The sequence below is a fragment of the Trichosurus vulpecula genome, chromosome 1 (assembly GCF_011100635.1).
Source record: "Trichosurus vulpecula isolate mTriVul1 chromosome 1, mTriVul1.pri, whole genome shotgun sequence".
Taxonomy (NCBI): Eukaryota; Metazoa; Chordata; class Mammalia; order Diprotodontia; family Phalangeridae; genus Trichosurus; species Trichosurus vulpecula.
In genome coordinates, this window is record NC_050573.1 from 14,943,785 (window position 1) to 14,967,139 (window position 23,355).

A 23,355-nucleotide genomic window follows, 5' to 3' on the forward strand; every position below is an offset into this window, starting at 1 on the left:
TGACTTATTAGGCTGATGGGCTACAGTCATCCAACTTTCTTCCCCTGGCCCCCACTCAGTTTTTCAGAGGATAATTGCATGCTATGATGTAGAATATAAAAATAAATGGAATTTTTTCCCATTTGGAAAAAAAAGAACTCAGTAAAAAGGATGACAGTTCCATGATGAGAGGAGGTGTGTGGTTTTTAAGGGTGAAAATTCTCTATAGATAGGGTGCCTCGTCCAACGTTTCCAATAATCAACTCCACTTCCAAGAACCCTGAGAGCTTTCTGCCAACACTACGTGTATCAAACAAGGCCTACAAGCTTCAAGGAGATTTGGTGCCATGAAAGGCCGGACCACAAAAGACAAGACATTAGCTCAGCAGAACAAAATGAGCTGGGATAAAAAGTTCTTTTTCTCATTGTTCTTGTTTGTCCTTCGTTCTCAAAGGACCGTGGCTTCATGAAGGTGATGCCATGACTTCCAAGAAAATTGGATCTAAGTGAGGCAGGGCTGTGCAAGGTCACCGGCCTCACTTTCTCCTCTGGAGCCATCTGGGGCCAGTGGCCAGATATGGATCAGGATGACTGGAGATGGTCCCTCTTGTTCTCGTACATTGACTGGCATAGAAAGCAATCCAAAGAAAACAATATGTGTGTGTGTGTGTGTGTATACATACACATTTATATTTTATACTTATACAGTGTTATCACTTTGGCATTAAGGTGCTTCATAACACAATTTATTAAAACAAGCATGTGAATTACATTGGGCAGCTAGGTGGGACAGTGGTTAGAGTGCTGGGCCTAGAATCAGGAAGATTTATCTTCCTGAGTTCAAATCTGGTCTCAGACACTTACTAGCTATGTGACCCTGGGCAAGTCACTTAACCCTCTTTACTTCATTTTCCTCATCTATAAAATAGCTGGAGAAGGAAATGGCAAACCACTCCAAAATCTTTGCCAAGTAAACCCCAAATGGAGTCATGAAAAGTCAGACATGACTGAAAATGAATTATGTAAAGTATGTAAGTATTTTAGAGATGAGGAAAATATAACATCTTGACTCAAGATGCCTGGGTCTTGATGTCTGGGAAAAAGACTTGCGAAAAGTGTTTCTTGGTTCTTTGTGAAATGGACACAAAAAACCATAGGTGTATCTGGGAAAATAAAATTTCATAGCCTATGACTCCCATCTGAAAAGGTTCACACTGTAGAGTGAACATTTTAGTTTCCCAGATAACCACAATGGACTAAAATCATGTCTCCATAGACAAAACTCAGTAGTGACATGAGCCACCACACCCCACCAAAAGCTTCTGGGTAGACGGTCTACACATGTCAGCACTTAGCTGTGGTTTTCAGGCAGGCTCGGGTGGATGTCCCTGATTAGAAGGGATCATTTTGTTTCCCCACTCAGACTTGTTACCAAGATTTCATACATTCATAGGATTCAGAATCAACCCACTCTGCTGCAGCTGATGGAAATAAGAACCAGAGAAACTAAATGATGTGACCCAGGTCATAGAGGAAATAAATAATAGAGCTGGGATTCCAATACAGGTCTCCTGATTCCAAATCCAGTCACTTTGCCCATGCTGTGTTACCTCTCCACATCTGGCATTAGAGGGTTCCTAACCAGATAAAAGTATTTCTGCCTTTGGCCAGCATGCCCTGAGTTGGCTTGTCACTGTTATGATTTAATAGAACAGAAAAAGCTAAAGTCATATCACCCTCCCAGAACATTGCATTGTATGGACATGTTCTTATTAGCCAAATGTCCTACAAAGCCATACCCTGCTACAGGGTGAAAATTTAGCCTATAAGAACTGTAGAACCTTGATAATGTGATCAAATATTAATGAGACTTAGAAGGAGTGGGACAGCATACTGGGGAAAGATAGAAGACAGTCATGCAGCATGTAGGGAAAGGCTTTTTAGACTGCATCCAACAGAAATATGGTAGAGAGTCACAAAATATTTTTCAGGTAGAGGGAAGTATTAGGCATTTTTGTAAATTTCTCTATTTTTTCATATTTTGTCTTCATGTAAGGATGTTTTTTCTAATTCTGGTAATTTGACTTTCTTACATCTCCACATCACCTTCTCACATTTCCCTCCTTGTGAGCAGAATCAAAGATCACATGAGAAACAGAGGAGTATGCAACTGCTGCCACCCATGGGTGGACAATCTATTACAAACGTTTAACACAAATGCAGAGAAAATATTCTTAAAATAAAAAGCAAAGTCTTAAAAGGTTGGATCAGAGCCAAGGTTCAACTTCAGAAAATCTCAGGCTACAAAATCCACAAAAGGAGCTGACTATAAGAAACCATGCAGTGGAAAGAACACTCCATTGGGGGGCAAAGGAGCTGGGTTCAAATCCTAGCTCCCTCACCACCTGTCCAATCTCTTTGCTCATCTGTAAAGCAGAGGGGACTGACTGGACTAGATGGCTTTTAAGGTCCCTTTTGGCTTTAACTCTGACAAAGCCTCAGATGTCTGCCCACAAATTTGTAAAATATGGCTACCAAGCAAGGTAAATAGGGATTCTAATTTAAGGAAACAAATTAGACATCTTGGGATTTACTGAGTCAGGATGGCATGAGGCCCAAAACAGGGATGTTGCTCTGGAGGGTCTATCTTATTCAAAAGGTCAGGATAGAATGGAGGGAAGGAGGAGGAGGAGGAGCAAGCAGAGGAACTGTCTATGGAGAAGATTTAAGTGAGGAAATGCTACAACCAAGCGGGAAACACAGTGGAGCAGATTATAACAAAAAGCAATGGAGGGAGAATCCAAAGGACCTTTTCTTCAGATTCTATTACAGACCACCCAGGAAGAAACAAGAAATAAGTGAGAAGTTTGGGAAACATTTCATCAGCCTGAACCGAGAGTGAGTCAAGACTTGAATTCAAATTTTAATTCGGCCCCATGCCAGACATGAGACCCTAGGCAAGTCATTCAGCTCTGAGACTGCTTCTCTCTCCCCACCCCCTCTCATATCTACATATGTGTATACACACACACACACACACACATATATGTGTGTATATATATATTTTAAAATCTTGCCCCATACATGCGATTTCATTAGTGCAGGGAATGCCCAGTGGCAAGGCTCCCTCTGCCAATCCAGGGCTGACAGCTATTCCAAACTTCTCCAACCTGGGATGCTGAGAGACTTTTTGACTTGTTAGTCATTATGTGTCCATCCAAGCTAAGTCCTAAACTCAATCTTCCTAACTTCAAGACCACTGGGCAGAGTACTGAATAGAAAATGCAATCCTCAAGGACAGAAAATGAGTCAGAGAAGGGGAACTACCTTCAATTAAATTGGAAAGACTGAGAAACACATAGACAGAGATAGAGAAAAAGAGGGTGGCTGATAGATGCCAAGATCTAGGTGCCCTTGGGGGACCCACACTTTTGTTTCCATGTCATTGAATGTCCTGGTCTTGGCCTGCCCCCACCCTTCTTTCTCTCTCTGTCCTTCCTCCCTCCCTCTCTCCCTCTCTCCCTCTCTCTCTCCCTCTCTCTCTCTCTCTCTCTCTCTCTCTCTCTGTTCCTCTTCATCTCTACCTTTTTCTCAATTTTTCCACTTCCTTAAGGTCCTTCATGACTTCTGATATAGGAAGCAGTCTGCTGTGGCATCAGCCAAATTTGCAGACATGCAGGACATGATAATGAATAGCACGGAAGCGCAAACTGCTCTACCATCCTACCTATGGTAGCAACTGGATCACTTTAACCAAGGGATTTGTCATCATGAACTGATTGAGGCTACTGCTTATTCCTCCATCAAACTGATGCAAATTAGCATTATGCCCAGGAGCAGCTGGGTGGTGCTATGGTTAGAGCGCTAGGCCTGGAGTCAGGAAGACTCATCTTTGTGAGTTCAAATGTGCCCTTACTCACTTTCTAGCTGTGTGACCCTGGATAAGTCATTTCACCCTGTTTGCCTTGCTTTCCTCACCTGTAAAATGAGCTGGAGAAAGCAATGGCAAACCACTGCAGTATCTCTGCCAAGAAATCCTCAAATGGGTCAGAGACAACTGAACAACAGCAAACAGCAGCAACAATCATTTACCTCAGAGTTATTAGGACTTTCTCTATACTCACCAGATTCCCTTGCATTGTTTTACATGGGATACATTTGGTATCCCCCTCCTTCTCCTTGGAAGCAGGTGTTATTTCATTTTTGCCTTTGCAGCCCCAGCAGCTAGCACAGCTCCTGGTATACACTAGGTGTTTAATGGATGAGGGCATAAAGTACAGCTCCTGGTATACAATAGGTGATTAATTTATGAGGACCTTAAAATCAATAAGACCACTTTAAAGTACAAGCCAAGACTAGCTGGGGGTGTGGGGGAGGAGCTGTTTAGTGCTTACTAAGTCCAACTGTGTGACCCTATACAAGTCTTTTGACCTCAGATGCTCTATTTCCTTATCTTTAATATAAGGAAAACACTACCTGTTCTCTGTCACAGAGTTGTTATGAGGAAAATAATTCGCAAACTTTTCTAAAGTGCTATTTAAATACGAGCCATTATCTTCATCATTAAAAACATGTATCGGCCCCTAGTATACGCTGGACACTGTACTTGGAGCTAGGGATACAAAGACATCTACGACATGGGCTTTGTGCTCAAGGGAAAATCCAGGTGGCAAGACAAGACAGAGGCATGAAAGATCAAGAGCTATCCAGGATGCCATATGCAAAGTGCCCGATGATGAAACCTGCACAAAGTACCGCTGGAGTACTGGCAAAGCTGACATCCCTGAGGCCTGGGCTGGGTCAGGGAAGAGGAAAGAGTTTTTTGAGAAAGGGGATGGGTTCCTAGAATCACAGAAGCCACTTGGCTCAAGACTCCCTTCGACAGCATCACTGCTTATCCAGTGGGATATTCCTCAAACGCCTGAAGGGATTTAAGGTTAGGATTAGGGTTACCTTGAGGTGTCTGAGGAGTAGCCACTGCTGCCCAAGGCAGCCCAATCCACTTTTGAATCTCTTCAATTATTAGAAGGTTTTTCCTTACATTAAGCTGAATTCTGTCTTCTTATAACTTTCAACCATTTCTCTTAGTTCTTACAGAATCCCAAGATCTAGAGCAGCACTTCTTAAACTGGGGGTCGTGACCTCACATGGGGTGGAGTGGAAAAAATTTAAGAAGCCCTGGTCTAGAGCAATCTTTAGAGGCAGGAGGCAATGCACATCGTAGGTAGAGAGTTGGCCTGAGGGGCAGTCCCATCTCTGACACGAGTAGCTATGAGACCCTAGGGAAGTCTTACATGACCATTCCTTACCTTCAGCCAAATCGCTAAGCAGGTACAGGAAATTTCCACATTGCATTTTCTCTATACCATAACCAATGAAATCACCAATCCAGTCCAAACAGAAAAGTTGGGAACTGCTGGTACAACGACAAAGAGGCAACAATCCTTACCCTTCAAAGGGTTTATATCCAACTGGGGGAGAAGGAGAGGAATACGACATATATACATAAAAGTAAACACAAAACAATGCCCAGAAACAAAGAATGATAACAACTAGGGAGTTTAGAAAAAGTTTTGTATAGGAAGTAGTGCTTGAACTGTGCTTTGCATAAAATTAAGCAGAGGTGAGAAGAAAGTACATTTGAGATGTGGGTGGAGATTTGTAGGAAATAGCATGTTATGAACAGGCTATGAAGAAGAGTTATAATATAGAATCACAAAAAGATGTAATAATGCCAGAAAAGGAGGGGCCTTAAATGCCAGCGTGGGATGATATCATAAGCAAATTAGGGGAGCATGGAAAATTTTACCGTCAGATCAAAGGATAAGGGAAGAATTTATGACCAGAGAGAGAGGATCATGGGATATAAAGTGGATAACTTTGATTACATCAAATTAAAAAAGGTTTGCACAAACAAAAACAATGCAACCAAGATTAAAAGGAAAGTCGGAAACCGGGAGAAAAATTTTACAGCAAGTTTTTCTGATAAAGGCCTTATTTCTCAAATATGTAGAGAACTAAGTCAAATTTATAAGAATATGACTCATTCCCCAGTTGATAAATGATCAAAAATATGAACAGGCAGTTTTCAGAAGAAGAAATCAAAGCTATCTATATTCAAAATCACTACTGATTAGAAAAACACAAATTAAACCAATTGCGAGGTACCACCTCACACCTATCAGATTGACTGATATGACGGGAAAAGAAAATGATAAATGTTGGAAGTTATGTGGGCAAATTGGGACACTAATGCATTCTTAGTGGAGTTGTAAACTGATCTAACCATTCTTGAGAGCAATTTAGAACTATGACCAAAGGGCTTTCAAACTGTGCATACCCTTTGACCCATAATACTGTTATTAAGTATGTATCCAAAAAAGATCCAGGGAAAAAGAAATGTATGTACAAAATGTTTATAGCAGCTCTTTTTGTGGTGGCAAAGAATTGGAAATTGGGGGGATACCCATTGATTAGGGAATGGCTGAACAAATTGTGGTATATGATTGTGATGGAATACTACTGTGCTATAAGAAATGATGATGGGGATAATTTCAGAAAAGCCTGGAAAGACTTACATGAACTGATGCAAAATGAAGTGAGCCAGAACCAAGACAACATTATACACAATCACAGCAATATGATCAGCTATGAATGACTTAGCTATTCTGATCAAAACCATGATGAAAGACAATTCCAAAAGACTTATGATGAAAAATACTCTCCACCTCAAGAGAAAGAACATGGAGTCTGAATGCAAACTGAAGCATAATTTTTTCTCTTGTACAAACTATCCTTACTATACCACCTGAGTAAATATCTTCTGTAAAAGCTAATTGGCTGGCTGGCTGGTTGTTAATGGGAAGCATTCCACTGGGGGCTCATGAGAAACAATAGCTAGAAACTCAACCTCCCTAGGTTACTTGAGAAAGTAATAATCAGCTGTCCTCTGGGGACCAAGCCTATCAATGGGAAAGGGAGTTGGGGGAATTGTACCATGGGATTGGGATATACTATGGGGACCTTGCCTGGGATAATTTTGAGGTATTTGGCATTTTCAAGGACATACTAGAGATTGTCTTTCTGGGTTTGTCTTTCCTGGATACCCTAGTTTGCAGGGATCTACTAGAGAAAAATCAACATCTTGAAAAATTTTGTGTTAAGCTACAATTAGTCTTTTTCCCAGTGTTTCTTTATAAGAAAAGTTTGTGTGTGTGATGACTTTGCTTGTTTGAATACTTAAGTACTACTATCTGTTGTACTACTGTACCCATTTTTCAAGATCACCCAACTTAGTCAAACACTACAACTAATATGAGCAGTATGGATTTTGTATCTCTAATTATACCCAGCAATTGATCTAAAGTATACTACGATAGTTCACAAATGTTCTTTCTTTTTCTTTTACTTGTAAGCAGACTGTTTACCTTGTAATGTCAGTCTAGGTAATTTGTCTAAAGATTCCTATGGACTTCAGGTCCATAGGATAAGGTTTGCTTGTTGACCTAGAAACATCTTTAGGAACCCCACATCTTGTTCAGGCTTTTCTGAATTTGTTTTCCTTTTAAAGTTAATCTGGTTGTCCTAGCGAGGAGTAAATGAGAAGCTCTATTTCAATTGCCCTGTGTATTGGTAGGGATTCTTTGAGGAAATTTCAGGGTCTCTATTGTGAAGGGACCCAGATGAAATTTTTGTTTGGACCCTCAATGGGATCACTTTATGTGTGAAAGGGATCTCTGGAGACATTTGGAGCATCTTGTATAGAATGGGACACCTGAATACTTTGTTCAGACCTTCGGTTGGACTTGTCTATGTGCTAAAATGGGAGAATTTTCGTGCAGGAGTTTGGTGTCTCACCTGAAGGTGAGAGGTGTGACTTTTAGGCAGCCCCAGGACCTTGATCCTTACAGAAGAATTCCGAGAATTCCTTCTGAAATTGAAAGCTTTCTTTTCCTTTCTTTTGTTTTTATTTTTTATTTGGGGGGGGGGGTTGGAGAAGGCCTCTGAAAGCACCAAGATAGGTGTTAACCTCTAGAAGTTTTGTTATGTGGTATGCAGATAGATTTTACCACCATGTATTTGGAAGTATTGAAGAATGTCAATTTCCTGTTCTTTTATGAACTATGCCACGTAAACCTTTCTAAGACTCTTTAATGCAAGGAGCTTGAAAGAATGATACTTAAGTCACCCCAGGATCTCAAAGAACTTTTATGGATTGAAGAAATGGACAAAGAGTTGAAAATGCACTCCAATGATTTGCAGAGGACAGCAAATATGCAACATGGTGAAATAGTGTAATAGGATGGACTAGCCAATGGAGGGCACAAATAATCTCCCTACATGATTTCAGTCCAAGTACTCATGTAGACACATGGGGAAAGTTGGATTCTGGTCATGGCAACTAAATGACTGTTACTGTGTGATGACAAAAAAGTCTTCTAGGTGGCTGCATAGCCAAAAGAATGGATGATAACTGTCCTGACTCCCACATAGTACTTCAAAAGAGTCCTGTCTCTTCAGAGCAGCAAAGAAAAGAAACTGAAAGGTGATCACCCCTTTTGGATGCACATTTAGTTCTGGCCCAACCATTTCGGATCAGTAGTTCTGGCTCCATAGCCAGTTAGAAGACTTTTTGTCATCTAACAGTCCCAATCTGCCTCATCATAGTTGGAAAATGGCTTCTGTCAAGTTTCCATATGGTGACCAAACTGAAACACAGGCACAAAGGACCGGCCTTTCATTGGGTAGTCTGTCCCATTACATTTCCTTCATGAATTAATTTTTCTGGGAATAGCATTCAACAGCTGAAGTTCTTTCAAACAAAGATATGAGGAAAGTAGGATGTGGGAGAGAACAGAGATCTAGACACACTCTTGTCTGGACTGAGAAAAGGAAGGGATAAAGCCATTGTCTGTCAGAAGTGCCACCTTGAATGAGAGTCATACAGAGAGTCATCCAAAGAACAAAGAGAAAATACTTATTGCAAAATGCAGTAGGAAATGGTCCTAGAAGTGGAAAAGAGCAGACAAGTAGATGAAGTGAATTCATATTTCTTGGAAAGGAATACTACAGATGAATGGCATTCAAATAAAGAGATGAGATCATTGGGGCATGACATGGGAAAGGCTTATCTGGTCTGAAAAAGAGAAAAGTAACCAAAGAGGGAATAACAATAAATATAGGATCAAGGAATCTAGGCTTAGGGTGGGAGGGAGAAGGGCAGGTCTGGGGAAAAGAAAATTAGAATCGGACAAATGAGTGCAAGTAAAGCACACTGTAGGGGCTTAATGCTATTTAAAATGAAATTTTATATTTTGATGGAAGGAAACACAACTTAACAACTATAATCCTAAATGTGAACGGAGTAAACCTGCCATTTAAACTGAAGAAAATGGCATTAGAAAGGAGAACCTAACAATTCATTGAATTTTTTAAACCTACATTTAAACTACAAAGACATTTATAGTTAAAATGAGATAAGGAATAAAATTTATTCTGCTTCAGGCAGTTTCAAAAAGGTAAGAGTTGCAAATATGATTTCAGAGAAGGCAACAATAAAAACAGATACCATGAAGAGAGACAAACAGGGAAACTACATTATGCTTAAAGGTATAAGCACCATAGATAATAAAATAGTGTTATTAAATATGTATGCACCAAAGTGCATAATGCTTAAGTACTTAATGGAAAAACCAATCAAAATGCAAAATATCTTGATATTAAAATAATAATTATAGGTAGTTTTAACATTTTTCTTTCAGACTTGATAAATATAATGGCAAGAAAAGAAAGAAGGAAATAATAAATATGAAAAGATGGCTGGAAAAACTAGATTTGGTAGACCTGCTGTCGTTTATGAATGGGAATATAAAAGAATATACCTATTTTTCAGCATGCCATTACAAAAATTAATTACATGCTAGAGCATAAAAATTATAGATTAATCTATTATGTTTCAGCTGAAGTAAAGAAAAAAGCAGGAGTAGAAATCATGATCTCAGACAAAGCAAAAACAAAACTAGATCCAATTAAAAGAGATAAGCAGAAAAATTACATCTTGTTAAAAGGTGCCATAGACAAGGAAGTAATATCAATACTAAACATATATATATGAAATGGTATAGCATCCAAATTCTTAAAAGAAAAGTTAAATGAGTTACAGGAAAAAGTAGTAAAAGAGATGGACAATGGGAGTATCCTTGAACTCCTGGGGGACAACCTCTTCTTGCCGTATAACCTGGAAGATTTCAGTCAGCTTTTGTATGAGTAATGGCTCCCCTACCTTGTAAATCTCACCTGGAATAGAATCAGCACCAGGTGCCTTGCCACACAAAAGCAGCCTAATGGCATTCAAAACCTCTTATTCAGTTGGAACTTCAGCTAGGGAGGGACTGACTTCAACCTGAGGTAGATGGTCAGTGGTCTCAGCATTGATTGATGATGGTCAACTGAGAACATTATGGAAGTGTTCAGCCCATCTCTCTAGGATCATATCCTTGTCACTAATCAATGTAGCTCCATCAGCACTGAGTAGTTGAGATGCACCATAGATCTTTGGCCCATAAATAGCCTTCAGGGCATCATAAAAGTGCTTTGGATTGTTACTATCAGCATAAAACTGAATTTCATCTGCCTTCCTCCTGAGCCAAGAATCCTGCATCTCTCTAAGCTTTGCTTGTACTTTTGTTGGAATTAAATACTGCCTTCTTAGAAATGGATGAACTATCCTACCAGTAAACCCTGTGGAGTTCTCATTTTTCGTTTAACAGCTTCTGAATTTCCCTATCATTTTCATCAAACCAGTCTTAGTGTTTGCAAGTATTCTGACCCTGATGTGCAATATGCCAAACCTCTAAAAGCTGCCCACTCCTTTTCTGCTCCACTGTTGCCAGCCGTGTGTTGGCTCAACTTTCCCTCCAAGTTATCAACAAACTTCCTGCTCAGAGAAGATCTCTAGTTTGTTGACATTAATTCTTCCGGTAGTCATTTTGCCTTGGGAACATCACTTTTGTTGAATAGTAAAACTATACTGGTGGAGGACCTCGACCTTCCCCTCTCAGAACTAGATAAATTTAACTAAAAATAAACAAGAAAGAAAATAAAGAGATTAATAGAATTTTAGAAAATTTAGATATGATAGTTCTCTAGAAAAAACTGAATGGGAATAAAAAGTAATATACCTTTTTCTCAATGGTACATGGCACCAAAGCAAAAACTAACCATGTGTTAGTAATAAAAACCTCACAATCAAATACAGGAAAGCAGAAATATTAAATGCATCCTTCTCAGATCACAATGCAATAAAAACTACAATCAATAAAGGGCTATGGACACATAGATTAAAAATTAATTGGAAACTAAACAATCTAATCCTAAAGAATGAGTGGGTCAAAGAACAAATCATAGAAACAATCAATATTTTCATTGAAGAGAATGACAACAATGAGACAACATACCAAAATTTATGGGAGGCAGTCAAAGCAATCCTTAGGGAAAAATTTATATATCTAAATGCTTACATCATTAAAACAGAAAAAGAGCAAATCAATGAATTGGGCATGCAATTAAAAAAAACTAGAAAGAGAACAAATTTTAAATCCCCAATTAAACATCAAATTGGAAATCCTAAAAATTGAAGGAGAAACTAATAAAATCATTGAACTAATAAGTAAAATTAGGAACTGGTTTTATGAGAAAAAAATGAAAATTAACCATTGGTCAATTTTATTAAAAAAAGAAAGAAAACCAAATTGCCTGTATCAAAAATGAAAGGAGTGAATATACCACCAACGAAGATGCAATTAAAGCAATTATTAGGAGCTATTTTGCCCAATTATATGCCAATAAATCTAACAATCTAAGTTAAATGGATGAATGTTTTAAAAATACATAAATCACCCAGATTAACAGAAGAAGAAATAAAATATTTAAAGAACTCTATCATAGAAAAAGAAATTGAACAAACCATCAATGAGCTCCCTAAGGAAAAAAACCCAAGGACCAGATGGACTCACAAATGAACTCTACCAAACATTTAATGAACAATTAATTCCAAAACTACATAAACTATTCAGCAGAAAAAAAGGCAAAGAAAGAATCCTACCAAATTCCTTTTATGAAACAAATATGATGCTGATACCTAAGCCAAGGAGAGCAAAAACAGAGAAAGAAAACTATAGACCAATTACCCTAATGAATTTTGATGCAAAAATTTTAAATAAATTACTGGAGAGGAAATTACAGCAATATATGAAAAAGATCATACGTTATGACAGGTGGGATTTGTACCAAGATGCAGGGCTGGATAAATATCAGGGAAACTATCAGCATATTTGACCATATCAATAAAAAATGATATAATTATTCCAATAGATGCAGAAAAAGCTTTTGACAAAATACAACCTTCATTCCTATTAAAAACACTAGAAAGCATAGGAATAAATGGAGCTTTCCTTAAAATGATAAGTAGCATCTATCTAAAATCATCAGCAAGCATTATCTGTAGTGGGATAAGCTAGAAGTCTTCCCAATAAGATCGAAGTGAAGCAAGGATGCCCATTATCACTACAATTATTCAATATTGTACTAGAAATACTAGCTATAGCAATCAGAGAAGAAAAAGAAATTGAGGGAATTAGAATAGGCAACGAAGAAGCAAAACTATCACTGTTTGAAGATGATATATATGATGGCATATTTGCAGAATCCTAGAGAATCAAAAATAAAACAAAAACAAAAAATTAAAAAACTGGTTGAAATAATTAACAACTTTAGCAAAATTACAGAATTTAAAATAAACCCATACAAATCATCAACATTTCTATAAATTACCAACAAAGTCCAGCAACAAGAGACAGAAAGAAAAATTCCATTTAAAATAACTTTAGACAATATGGAATATTCGGGAGTCTACCTGCCAAGGAACTATACGAACACAATTACAAAACATTTTTCACGTAAATAAAGTCAGATCTAAACAACTGGAAAAATATTAATTGTTCATAAGTAGGCCAAGCCAATATAATAAAATGTATAAGTTACTTATTTAGTGCCATACCAATCAAACTTCCAAAATATATTTTATAGAGCTAGAAAAATAATAACAAAATTCATCTGGAAGAACAAAAGGTCAAGCATATCAAAGGGATCACTGAAAAAAAAATGTGAAGGAAGGTAACCTAACAGTACCACATCTCAAACTGTATTACAAAGCAGTAATCATCAAAACAATCTGATACTGGCTAAGAAATGAAGCAGCAGATCAGTGCAGAAGATTAGGTTCACAATACACAGGAGTAAATGACCATAGTGTTCTGATGTTTGATTAATTCAAAGATCCAAGCTTTTGGGACGAGAACTCACTATCTGACAAAAACTGCTAGGAAAACTGGAAAGCAGGTTGGAAGTAACTAAGTACAGAGCAACATCTCACACTATCAACCGAATAAGGTCAAAATGGGTACATAATTTAGACATAAAGAGTGATATCACAAGCAAATTAGGAGAGCATGGAATATCTTACCTACCAGAATTATGGATAAGGGAAGAATTTATGACCAAACAAGAGACAGAGCACATTATAGTATGTAAAATGGATAATTTTTATTATATTAAATTTTTTAAAAGTTTTACACAAACAAAACAAATTCAGCCAATATTAGAAGGAAAGCAGGAAACTGAGAGGATGGGGATTTACTACAAGTTTCTCTGATAAAGGACTCATTTCTCAAATATATAGAGAACTGAATTAAATTTATAAGAATATTAATCATTCGGGGCACCTAGGTGGCACAGTGAGTAGACCACTGGCCCTGGAATCAGGAAGACCTGAGTTCAAATCCGGCCTCAGCCACTTGACACTCTTACTAGCTGTGTGACCTTGGGCAAGTCACTTAACCCCAATTGCCTTGCTTTCCCCCCTTCAAAAAAAAAAGAAGAAAAAAAAAGAATATGAGTCATTCCCTAATTGATGAAAATGATCAAAGGATATGAAACAGCAGTTTTCAGATGAAGAAATCAACGCTATCTATAATCATATTAAAATGCTCTGAATTACTATTGATTAGAGAAATGCAAATTAAAATAACTCAGGTACCACCTCATCCCTATCAGATTGATATGATAGAAAAGAAAAATGATGAATGTTGGAGGGTATGTGGGAAAATTAGGACACTAATGCAGTGTTAGTGGAGTAGTGAACTGATCCAACCATTCTGGAGAACATCTGGAACTATGCCAAAGGGCTATAACTACCCTTTGACCCAGCAATACCATTACTAGGTCTGTATTCCAAAGATAAAGCAAAATGACCTACACGTACAAAAATATTTATAGCAGTTCTTTTTTGTGGTGGCAAAGAACTGGAAATTGATAAAGCCCATCAATTGGGATATGGCTGAACAAGCTGTGGCCTATGATTGTGATGGAATACTATTGTGCTGTAAGAAATGATGAGCAGGATAGTTGCAGAAACAACTGGGAAGACTTACATGAGCTGATGCAAAATGAAGTGAGCAGAACCAGGAGAACATTGCATGTGGTCACAGCAATACTGTATAATGATCAACTCTGAACCACTTGATCATTCTCCTCAATACAATGACCCATGGCAATAATCCAATGATCAAGATCCAAAGGACTCATGATGAAAAATGCTGTGTACCTCCAGGGAAAGAACTGATGGAATCTGAATGCAGATCAAAGCAGACGTTTTTTCTTTCTTCATTTTTCTTGGGTTTTTTGTCTGTGTTTTCTTTCACAATGTGACTAATATGGAAATATGTTTTGCATAACTGCACACACATAGCCTATATTAAATTGCTTCCCCTCTCAATGAGGGAGGTTGGGAAGGAGGAAAAGAAAGATTTTGAAACTCAAATTTTTAAAAAAATGTTTAAAATGTTTACATGCAATTGGAAAAAAATTAAAAATTTTTAAAGTATAAATTAATGTCGAAAAGCAGAAATAATAGGATTACAGAACTGAACACCATAAAAAATAGTAATCAAGAAAATAAGAACAAAACACAGACTAAAAATGACATTCTAAACAGTGAGTCAAAAATCTAAAAACAATAATTATATTGGATTCCAGTAAACTGTAAGCCCCCTTAGACTGGAGACTGTTTAACTTTTTATTATACCCCCTCAATCCCTAGCACAATGTCTTGTGCATAATACATACTTAATATTTGTTGAATTGCTGAACTGGATCAAAGAAAATCATAACAGTGAAAAAAGGAAGAAAATATAAGGCTAGAGCTAAGGCAGTTCTGAGAGGAAAAAAATACACACACATAATACTATATGTATATATAAAATACACACACATAATACTATATGTATGTGTATATATGTATATATGTATATATATCACCAAAAAACAAGAAAGTAATATTTGAATGTGCAACTTAAAAAGTAGCAAATCAACAAATTAACAATACCAAAAGAAGTCTAAAAAAAGAAATATTTAAAACCAAAGGAGAAAATACATTTGAAAACAAGAAGCTTAGACTACAGAAGTAGGAGCTAAACAAATAGCTATATTTTAAGAAGTAACATAAAGTAATAGATTAGTTGCAAATTTGATCCAAAAATGCAACCAAAAAAACCCACAAACACAAGATGTTGATGCAAAGAACAAGAGCCAAATCAAATTGACAAATATAAACACAGCAAATTAACAATAAGTAGGGGAGAAATAAACAAAACTATCAACAGCTTCCATATCTAATCATATGCCAGCAACATTGAGACTTTTTAAAAAAATGCATACGCATTTACAAAAATATAAAACATTCCAATTAACAGCACGGTAAATAAAGACATGAAAAACCTCAATCTCAGAAAAAGAAATCAAGCAAATCACAAATTAATTACCAAAGAAAAAAATTCTGATCTGGATGAATTTACAAGAGAATTCTAGCTTGGGGGTGAGGTAGCATGGGAGTGAATTCTATTAGATATTTTAAAAGCAATTCTCCCTATGATAGATGAATTATTATTAATAATTTTAAAAAGAAGGCATACTACCAAACTCTTTTTATGAGACAAATATGCCCTTGATACCTAAACTAGGGAGGAATAAAGCAGAAAAAGAGAAGCAAATCGATATGGTTAGTAAATATTAATACAAGCGTTTAAATCAAATTTTAGCAAAGATACTATGAAATCTAGTTTAAGATTATTATGACCAAATTGCATTTCTATCAGGGATGTAAAACTGATTAAACATTAGAAAATTATTAACGTAACTAATTGGAGAATTATTAAAAAACAAGAACTTTTAAAAAATTACTAAAAATCACGGGTATGGAAAGCCTCTTCTTAATATAATTAAAAGCATCTAGGCAAAACTGAATGCATTATTTTAAACAGAAAAATATTAAAAGCTTTCCAAAAAAATTCAGTTCTAAAACAATGATGCTCGTTTGCCCTGCTATTTTTTACACAGTACCAGATATGCTAGCCATAGCAAATAAAACATGAGAAAGAAATTACGGAACTAAAGATCCACAAAGAGGAAATAAAATTAGCTCTATTTGTAGATTACATGAAAGTTTATTTAGAAAACTCTACAGAATCAATGGGTAGCTTTAGTAAAATGGCAGGATACCAGAAAATCACCAGCACTCTTGTATATTACCATCCTTGTGTATTGTAGAAGAAAAAGAAAGAGAAAATACATTCAACTTAACTACAAAAATTCATAAAATATCTGAGAACTAACATGCCAACTCACACATAGGACTTATATAAATACAACTACAAAATACTTTTTACGGAACTGAAGAAAGATAATTAGAGAGATTGTTAATGTTCGTGCCTAGATGAGGCCCATATAATCCAAATGGCAATACTATCTAAATTAATTTACAGATTTGGAATTATACCAATTAAATTACCAAGGGAATATATCATATAAGTGAACAAATAATATATAAATTAATACAAAGGAATAAAAGATTGAGAATGGGAAATGAAAACACAGGGATGGAGACCTTGTTTCACCAACCCTCAAATCATATTATAAAGCAGGAACTATCAAAATTATTTAGCACGAGTTAAAAACTAGAAAAGTAAATCACTAGAATTTACTAGATTAAGAATAACTGGAAATAAATGGGAACTGGAAACAGCAGTTCAGTGTTCAATAAACCCAAGAAAACAAAATATTTTGAAAGGGATTCTCTATTCAATAAAAACTTCTGGGAAAACTGGAAAGCAGTTTGGCAGAAAACAGGCTTAGACTAGCACCTTACAATATATAACACTTCCGAATGGGAAAATGGTCTAAATATAAAAAGTTTTATCATAAAAACAACTAGATAATGAAGGATCATATCTTTCCCGACTGTGGTTAGGTATCAGGCATGGGATAACAGGTAAATAGACAAAATGATCCACCAGTATGATGATGATGTCAAGAGAAATCTAAGAAGGCCTTTAGGACTGTGAGTGGAACCCACATGGAAAACAAATGGGAGGGCATGAATCAGAGTCATATAGACTAGGAAGGCATAGATGAGTTGCAATCTTCTAGAAGGAGCTGCATCGTTAAAACTACCTGGCTGGCACAGTCTCACTCTCTTTTCTGCCATGTCTAGGGAGGAAGGACTTCTTCATTCTTAGCAGATAACAAGATGCAGTAAAATGGGGTAAAGGCCTGAGAGCCTCTTTTTCCCCTCTCCAGGTTATGTGACTCTGAAAAATGGACTTGGGCCTGTTTTGTTTGTCCTCTTCAGTTCTAGGTACAGGGAAGAAAGTCCTGAATCCAAGAAGTCAAGTTTAACAATCATTAACAGACAAATTCTGCAAGCAACCAAGGGAAGGAACAAATAGAATAATATGTCCAAAGAACAAGGAGGCCAAGATGCAGCCCAGATACACCTGCCCTCCAAATCTGAGTGTAACCATAAGAACAAGAAGATGGACTTCAATGAAGATGAAGGAGGAGGAAGAGGAAGGAGAAGAGGAAGGAGGAGGAGGAGGAAGAGGAGGAGGAGAAGGACGAGGAGGAGGAGGAAGAGGAGAAGGAAAAGGAGGAGGAGAAGGAAAAGGATGAGGAGGAGGAAGAGGAGGACGAGGAGAAGGAGAAGAAGGAGAAGGAGGATGAGGAGGATGAGGAGGACAAGGATGAGAACAAGAATGAGAACAAGAAGAAAGCTTTCTTGTGAAGGAAGCCAGACCTGAAGAAATTTTTCACTTCTTAAACAGACCAGACAACAGAAATACAAGAAAGGCAAATAAATGCATTCACCAACAACATCATCAAATTAACAACAGAGAAGCCATTCAGAGATTTCCTTCCACATGTACACCAGAAGACAAGGGTGAAAGCAGAAGTTGAATGCAAGTGATGGAGAAACAGGCCTGAAACATTGTGATCCAAACCTCCCAACACACTGCCTATGGGTGAATCGCTGTTTTTTGTAGGACCAAATTATACAATGGGAGGGCACATAAAAGGGAGGAGGGAACGAAGAAGATGGAGGGAAATATGTGATGTATTTTAATAAAGTTAAAGGCTAACAATGAAGGGAAAATAACTCCTGTAGTCTCTCGGGAAGAGAACCTATCAGAGAATGGGTGAGAAGGTAAAGAGGGGAATTGGAAAAGGGGAAAAGAAAGAGGGAAACCTTGTTCCAGAAAGGGAAAAGGGTACCACTGATGTGCTCCTTTGGGAGAAGTGAGATATTATATAAAGGGAGATGATGGGGACCTTATAATGGGTATGATCTGCGATGAATCTCACATCTCCATATATCCTGCCTCAGGAAAAGAGGAATCATGGGTCTTGGGGGCAATTGACACCCTGAGGAATGTGGGAGAGCATAGACCCTGGGAGGAGATTGCAGGGCAAATGGAGAAAAAAAAAGAACCAAAGGGAGGATAAAGTTCAATAACGAACTGTACAATCAAGGACAATATGGGAACATTCCTTCCCTGGGGAAATAGGCTCTCCATCATCTACAGGTAATGGTATTTCCAACAATGGGACATAACAGAACAGAGGGGGCCATGGGGCAATAACAGAAACTCGTTAGAAGAGGGGACCCGAAGTAGAGACCTCAAAAGTTTTAATTCCATGAGGAATACAGAGAATAAAGGCCTAAATAAATACAAGGGCCCCGGATCAAAGGATAAAACTCGAGACAGAAAGGGACAATAAATAATGAAGAAAGCAAGGGAAAGAAATCATTTTTAGCAGAAAGGTGCGGAAAATGAAATTATAAAAACTGACAAACAAGTTTAAGGGAAGGAAAGGAAAGGCGATTGTACTTGACTATTTAAATGAGAGGAAAATGGAGGACAAATTAAATAACCAAATAAAAGCAAGCAAGAAAAAAGAACTAATAAGAAAAACCCCAAAATTATGGAACAGGATTACAAATAGGACAGGAAGAAGTGTGATGCTGAAGGGGCCAGAGCCAAAGGGAATGGGGTTGTCTTAAAATTGGTTAAGCTGAAATAACTAAAGAAACATAATATCATGCTTACAGAGGAAGGGGAGAATCCTAATTTGGGGGGAAAACATTAGAAACAAATAGAGAAAAATATAAACCTAACTCTAACTTTGAATGTGAATGGATTAAACAATCCAATAAAACAAAAAAGAATGTCAGACTGGATAACAAAAGCAAACCCCACCATTTGTTGCTTTTAAGAAAATATTTTAAAAAACAAAGACCCACCAAACAATAATGAGAGGCTGGAAAAAATTTACTATGCATTAACGAATCCCAAAAAGCAGGAGTTGCAATCACGCTATCAGACAAAGAAAAAAATAAACATTCAAAACACAAAAAGGATAAACAAGGAAACTAAATTATACTTAAAGGAACTACTTATAATGAACCAATATTAATATTAAACGTATATGCTCCAAAGGCTTAGCAGAAAAAGTAAACATATCACTTACAGTCCATAATGCAATAAAACTAACAATTAGTGATGCAAGCACAAACAAAAGACACAAATCCAAATGGAAACTTAACAATAAAATCCTAAATAATGAATGGAACAAAGAACAAATCAAAGAAATGATAAATATGTGACAGAAAATTACACTGATGGAACAACATGCCAAAATTTCTGGGATGTCCACGGGAGGGGAAAAATCATATCCCTACAAACATACATTCGTGAAATAGAAAAAAAGATCGATGAAATGCATTTTAAAAATTAGAAAGCCACCAAATAGAAAACCTAAAATAAGCACAAATGAGGAGATATTAAAAGTTAGAGGGAAAAGAGACAAACTGAGAAACCCCCTCCCTCATCACCCAAAGACTCCCTATAAAAATGACATATAGAACTGATAGCTGGTTCTTTGACAAGACTAACAAAATTGATAAACCTTTAGCTAATCTGATTTTTAAAAGAGAGAGAAAATTAAATCAACAAAATAGCAAGCAAACAAAGCAAAATCACAAAACTGTCTTTCATGAGGTGCTATGACCAAGAAATTCACCTCCAAGTTATCAATCTAATGCCAACCTGATTTTCAGAAGGTAGTTTATATTCTGTTGGCCAGATCTAACTCAAAGGTTTTCCAGCACAGTAGAACCAGTCAGATAGCCTTTGAGAACGCACTATCACCTCCATGCTGTGATGAGGGATCAGAGTAGGACTAGGTCGAAATTTCATAACAGCAGATATTGAAGAAGGAATTAGAACTCAAAACGTGTCCCCAGATACCTTGAAAATCAAATGAAGCCAAATTTGTAACCAGGAAGCCGTAAATTGAAAGCATTCAAATTTAGAACTACAACTATGGACAGAGAATCAAATGTTTTTAATACAACTAAAATCTATATTTGATACTAACTTTTTTTCACAACAGGTTAATACTTAACCTATATTTTAATAGGAGAAACACAAATTCACACTCTGAAGTTCTCATTGGGAAAACCTAGTCTTGTGAATGGAGGGACATACACACTACAATGCTGCAGGCCCCTAGAAATGGGCACTGATCCATGGCCCACAATCCTAGGTGGGAACAGACTACACAAGTCCTTGGGACAAATACTGTTTAAAATCCAACTGTCTTTCCAAAGCATTCCCAAAAGACAAAGACAAACAGGAAACCACTGAACATGCTTCCATCTTGGAAAAGCTGAGCCTGTGCATTCTATTTAGCATTAACCCATTTCTGGAATCACCTGAGAAAGGAATGCACAGTAAAGAAAGATTTCAAGAAAGCCTATGAAAGTAAAGCAATTCATCCAACAGTAAGAAATAAGAGACTCCAAGGGCATGATTCTCCTCACAAAATCCTGAGAGAGAGGAATACAGCTCTGAAATCTCACTCGTCAGCTTCCAATACATACTGCCCTGAGCAGCCACGCAGTATACATGTCTGTGTGCTTGGCAGCCTGGCTGGGTTTTCAGATAAAAACAAAATCAATCAATGATACTTTTTTTCCTTAAATCTTAAAAGGAAAAAGAGTAAATGGGGGCAGGGAGGCCCACTCTGCCAGCTTAATTCAATCTCAGTGTTGAATCAAGATTAGAATTTAACATGACAACCCAGAACAAAAGGCTTAGGAAAGAATCTTCAGAAATCCTCTGGTACACTCTTTAAACTCTAAGCAAAACTATGTAAATATCCCCCTCCACATCTTTTCATCCCTCTCCAAACCTCCCATGGCTCCCCCTCCTCCATCTTCTTAGCTGAAAACCTTGAGGACCTCATATTTTACAGAAAAAAAAAATGGAGGCCATTCACCAAGAGCTCCCTCTTCTCTCCTCTTCCTTATCTCCTATCGCTCAGATGGCTTCCCCATTTTCTTCTCCTTCATGGTTCACCCCTTTCTCACAGGAATAGGTGGCCCTTCTCCTTACCAAGACAAATACCTCTCACTACCCAAGTGACCCCATTCATCTCCTCCAGAAGATTGCTCCCTGTGTCATCCTCACTCTTTCACTTACTCTCAATCTCCTTGTCTACTGGCCCCTTCCCTCCTGTCTACAAACATCCCCATGTCTTCCTCGATCTTTCCAGCCCTTCTATTTCTTCTATCCTTTGTAACTACAATCTCTACGCTGATTAATCTCTTTACCCAGCTCTCACTTCCCTGCTGACTTCCAATCTCCCACCTTCAACTTCCTTTTGGATATCTCACACTAGACATCTAGTGGACCCCTTAAAGGTGATATGTCTAAAACTCATCTCATTCTTTCTACCTAAACCCGCTCTGCTCCCAAACTTCCATGTTATTGTCCAGGGCATCCTCCCAGTCCCTCAGGTGGAAACCTAGGAGGTATCCTGGACTCCTCACTCTCTCTCAGCCTACCCTACTCCTGTATCCAAGCCATTGCCAAGGCCCATTGACTTCCCCTCTGTAGCACCTCGCACACATCGCCTTCTCCCCTCTGACACTGCCCCTCCCTGGTGCAGGCCTCATCACCTCATGACTTGATTATCACAATAGTTGGCTGGTGCATCTGCCTGCCTCCGGTCTCTCCCCACTCCGGTCTATCCTGCATTCAGCCACCAAAGCGATTTTCCTAAAGCACCTGTCTGACCAAATCATCCCCCTACTCCATTAACTCCAGTGGCTCCCTATCACCTCCAAGATCAAATTTAAAATCCTGTTTGGTGTTCAGAGGCCTTCATAACCTGGCCCTAAGAACTATTCCTTCATCTTGCTCCCTGCCATGTAACCTTTGATCCAGTGACCCTGGTCTCCTGGCTGTTTCTTGAACAAGACTCTTCATTTCCCAACTCTGAGTGTTTCTCTGGCTATCCCCCATGTCTGGAACCCTTTCCCTCCTCATCTCTACCTCCTGCTTTCTCTGGCTTCCTTTAAGTTCCAACTAACCTACCTCCAAAGGAAGCCTTCCCAACTCTTCTTAATTCTAGTGCCTTCCCTCTGTTAATTATTTCCTGTTTATCCTGTATATAGGGCAACTAGGTGGCTCAGTAGATAGAGCACCAGGTTTGGAGTCAAGAAGACTCATCTTCCTGAGTTCAAATCTGGCCTCAGACACTTGCTAGGTGTGTGACCCTGGGCAAGTCATTTAACCTTGTTTGCCTCAATTTCCTCATATGTCAAATGAGCTGGAGAAGGAAATGGCAAACAGCTCCAATATCTCTGCCAAGAAAACCCAAATAGGGTCACAAAGGGTCAGACACGACTGAACAACAACAAATGCTGTATATTGCTTGTTCATACATAGTTGTTTGCATGTTATTTGTATATCTACTTCTTAGCACAGTGCTTCGTATATAGTAGGAGCTAAAGAAATGTCACTGACTGGCTCTGACTACCCCTAAAAGTCTCCTGAAGAGAGAATCTCAGGCCTCTTCCCACACCTCTCAACCTGAGAAGCCTGGAAAATCTCCCTCCCATCTGATCTGAAATCCTCT

The 23,355-nt window shown here is 37.8% G+C and overlaps 1 protein-coding gene across 1 annotated transcript in view; it reads right to left on the bottom strand.

The window, feature by feature from the left end:
- HORMAD2 (HORMA domain containing 2) overlaps nucleotides 1–23,355 on the bottom strand; it is a 73,467-nt gene that overhangs the window by 27,333 nt on the left and 22,779 nt on the right. Inside the window, exon 12 of the mRNA XM_036741379.1 lies at nucleotides 740–753. Within this exon, the coding sequence (XP_036597274.1) occupies nucleotides 740–753 (14 nt within the window). The remainder of the gene's footprint in view (nucleotides 1–739; nucleotides 754–23,355) is intronic.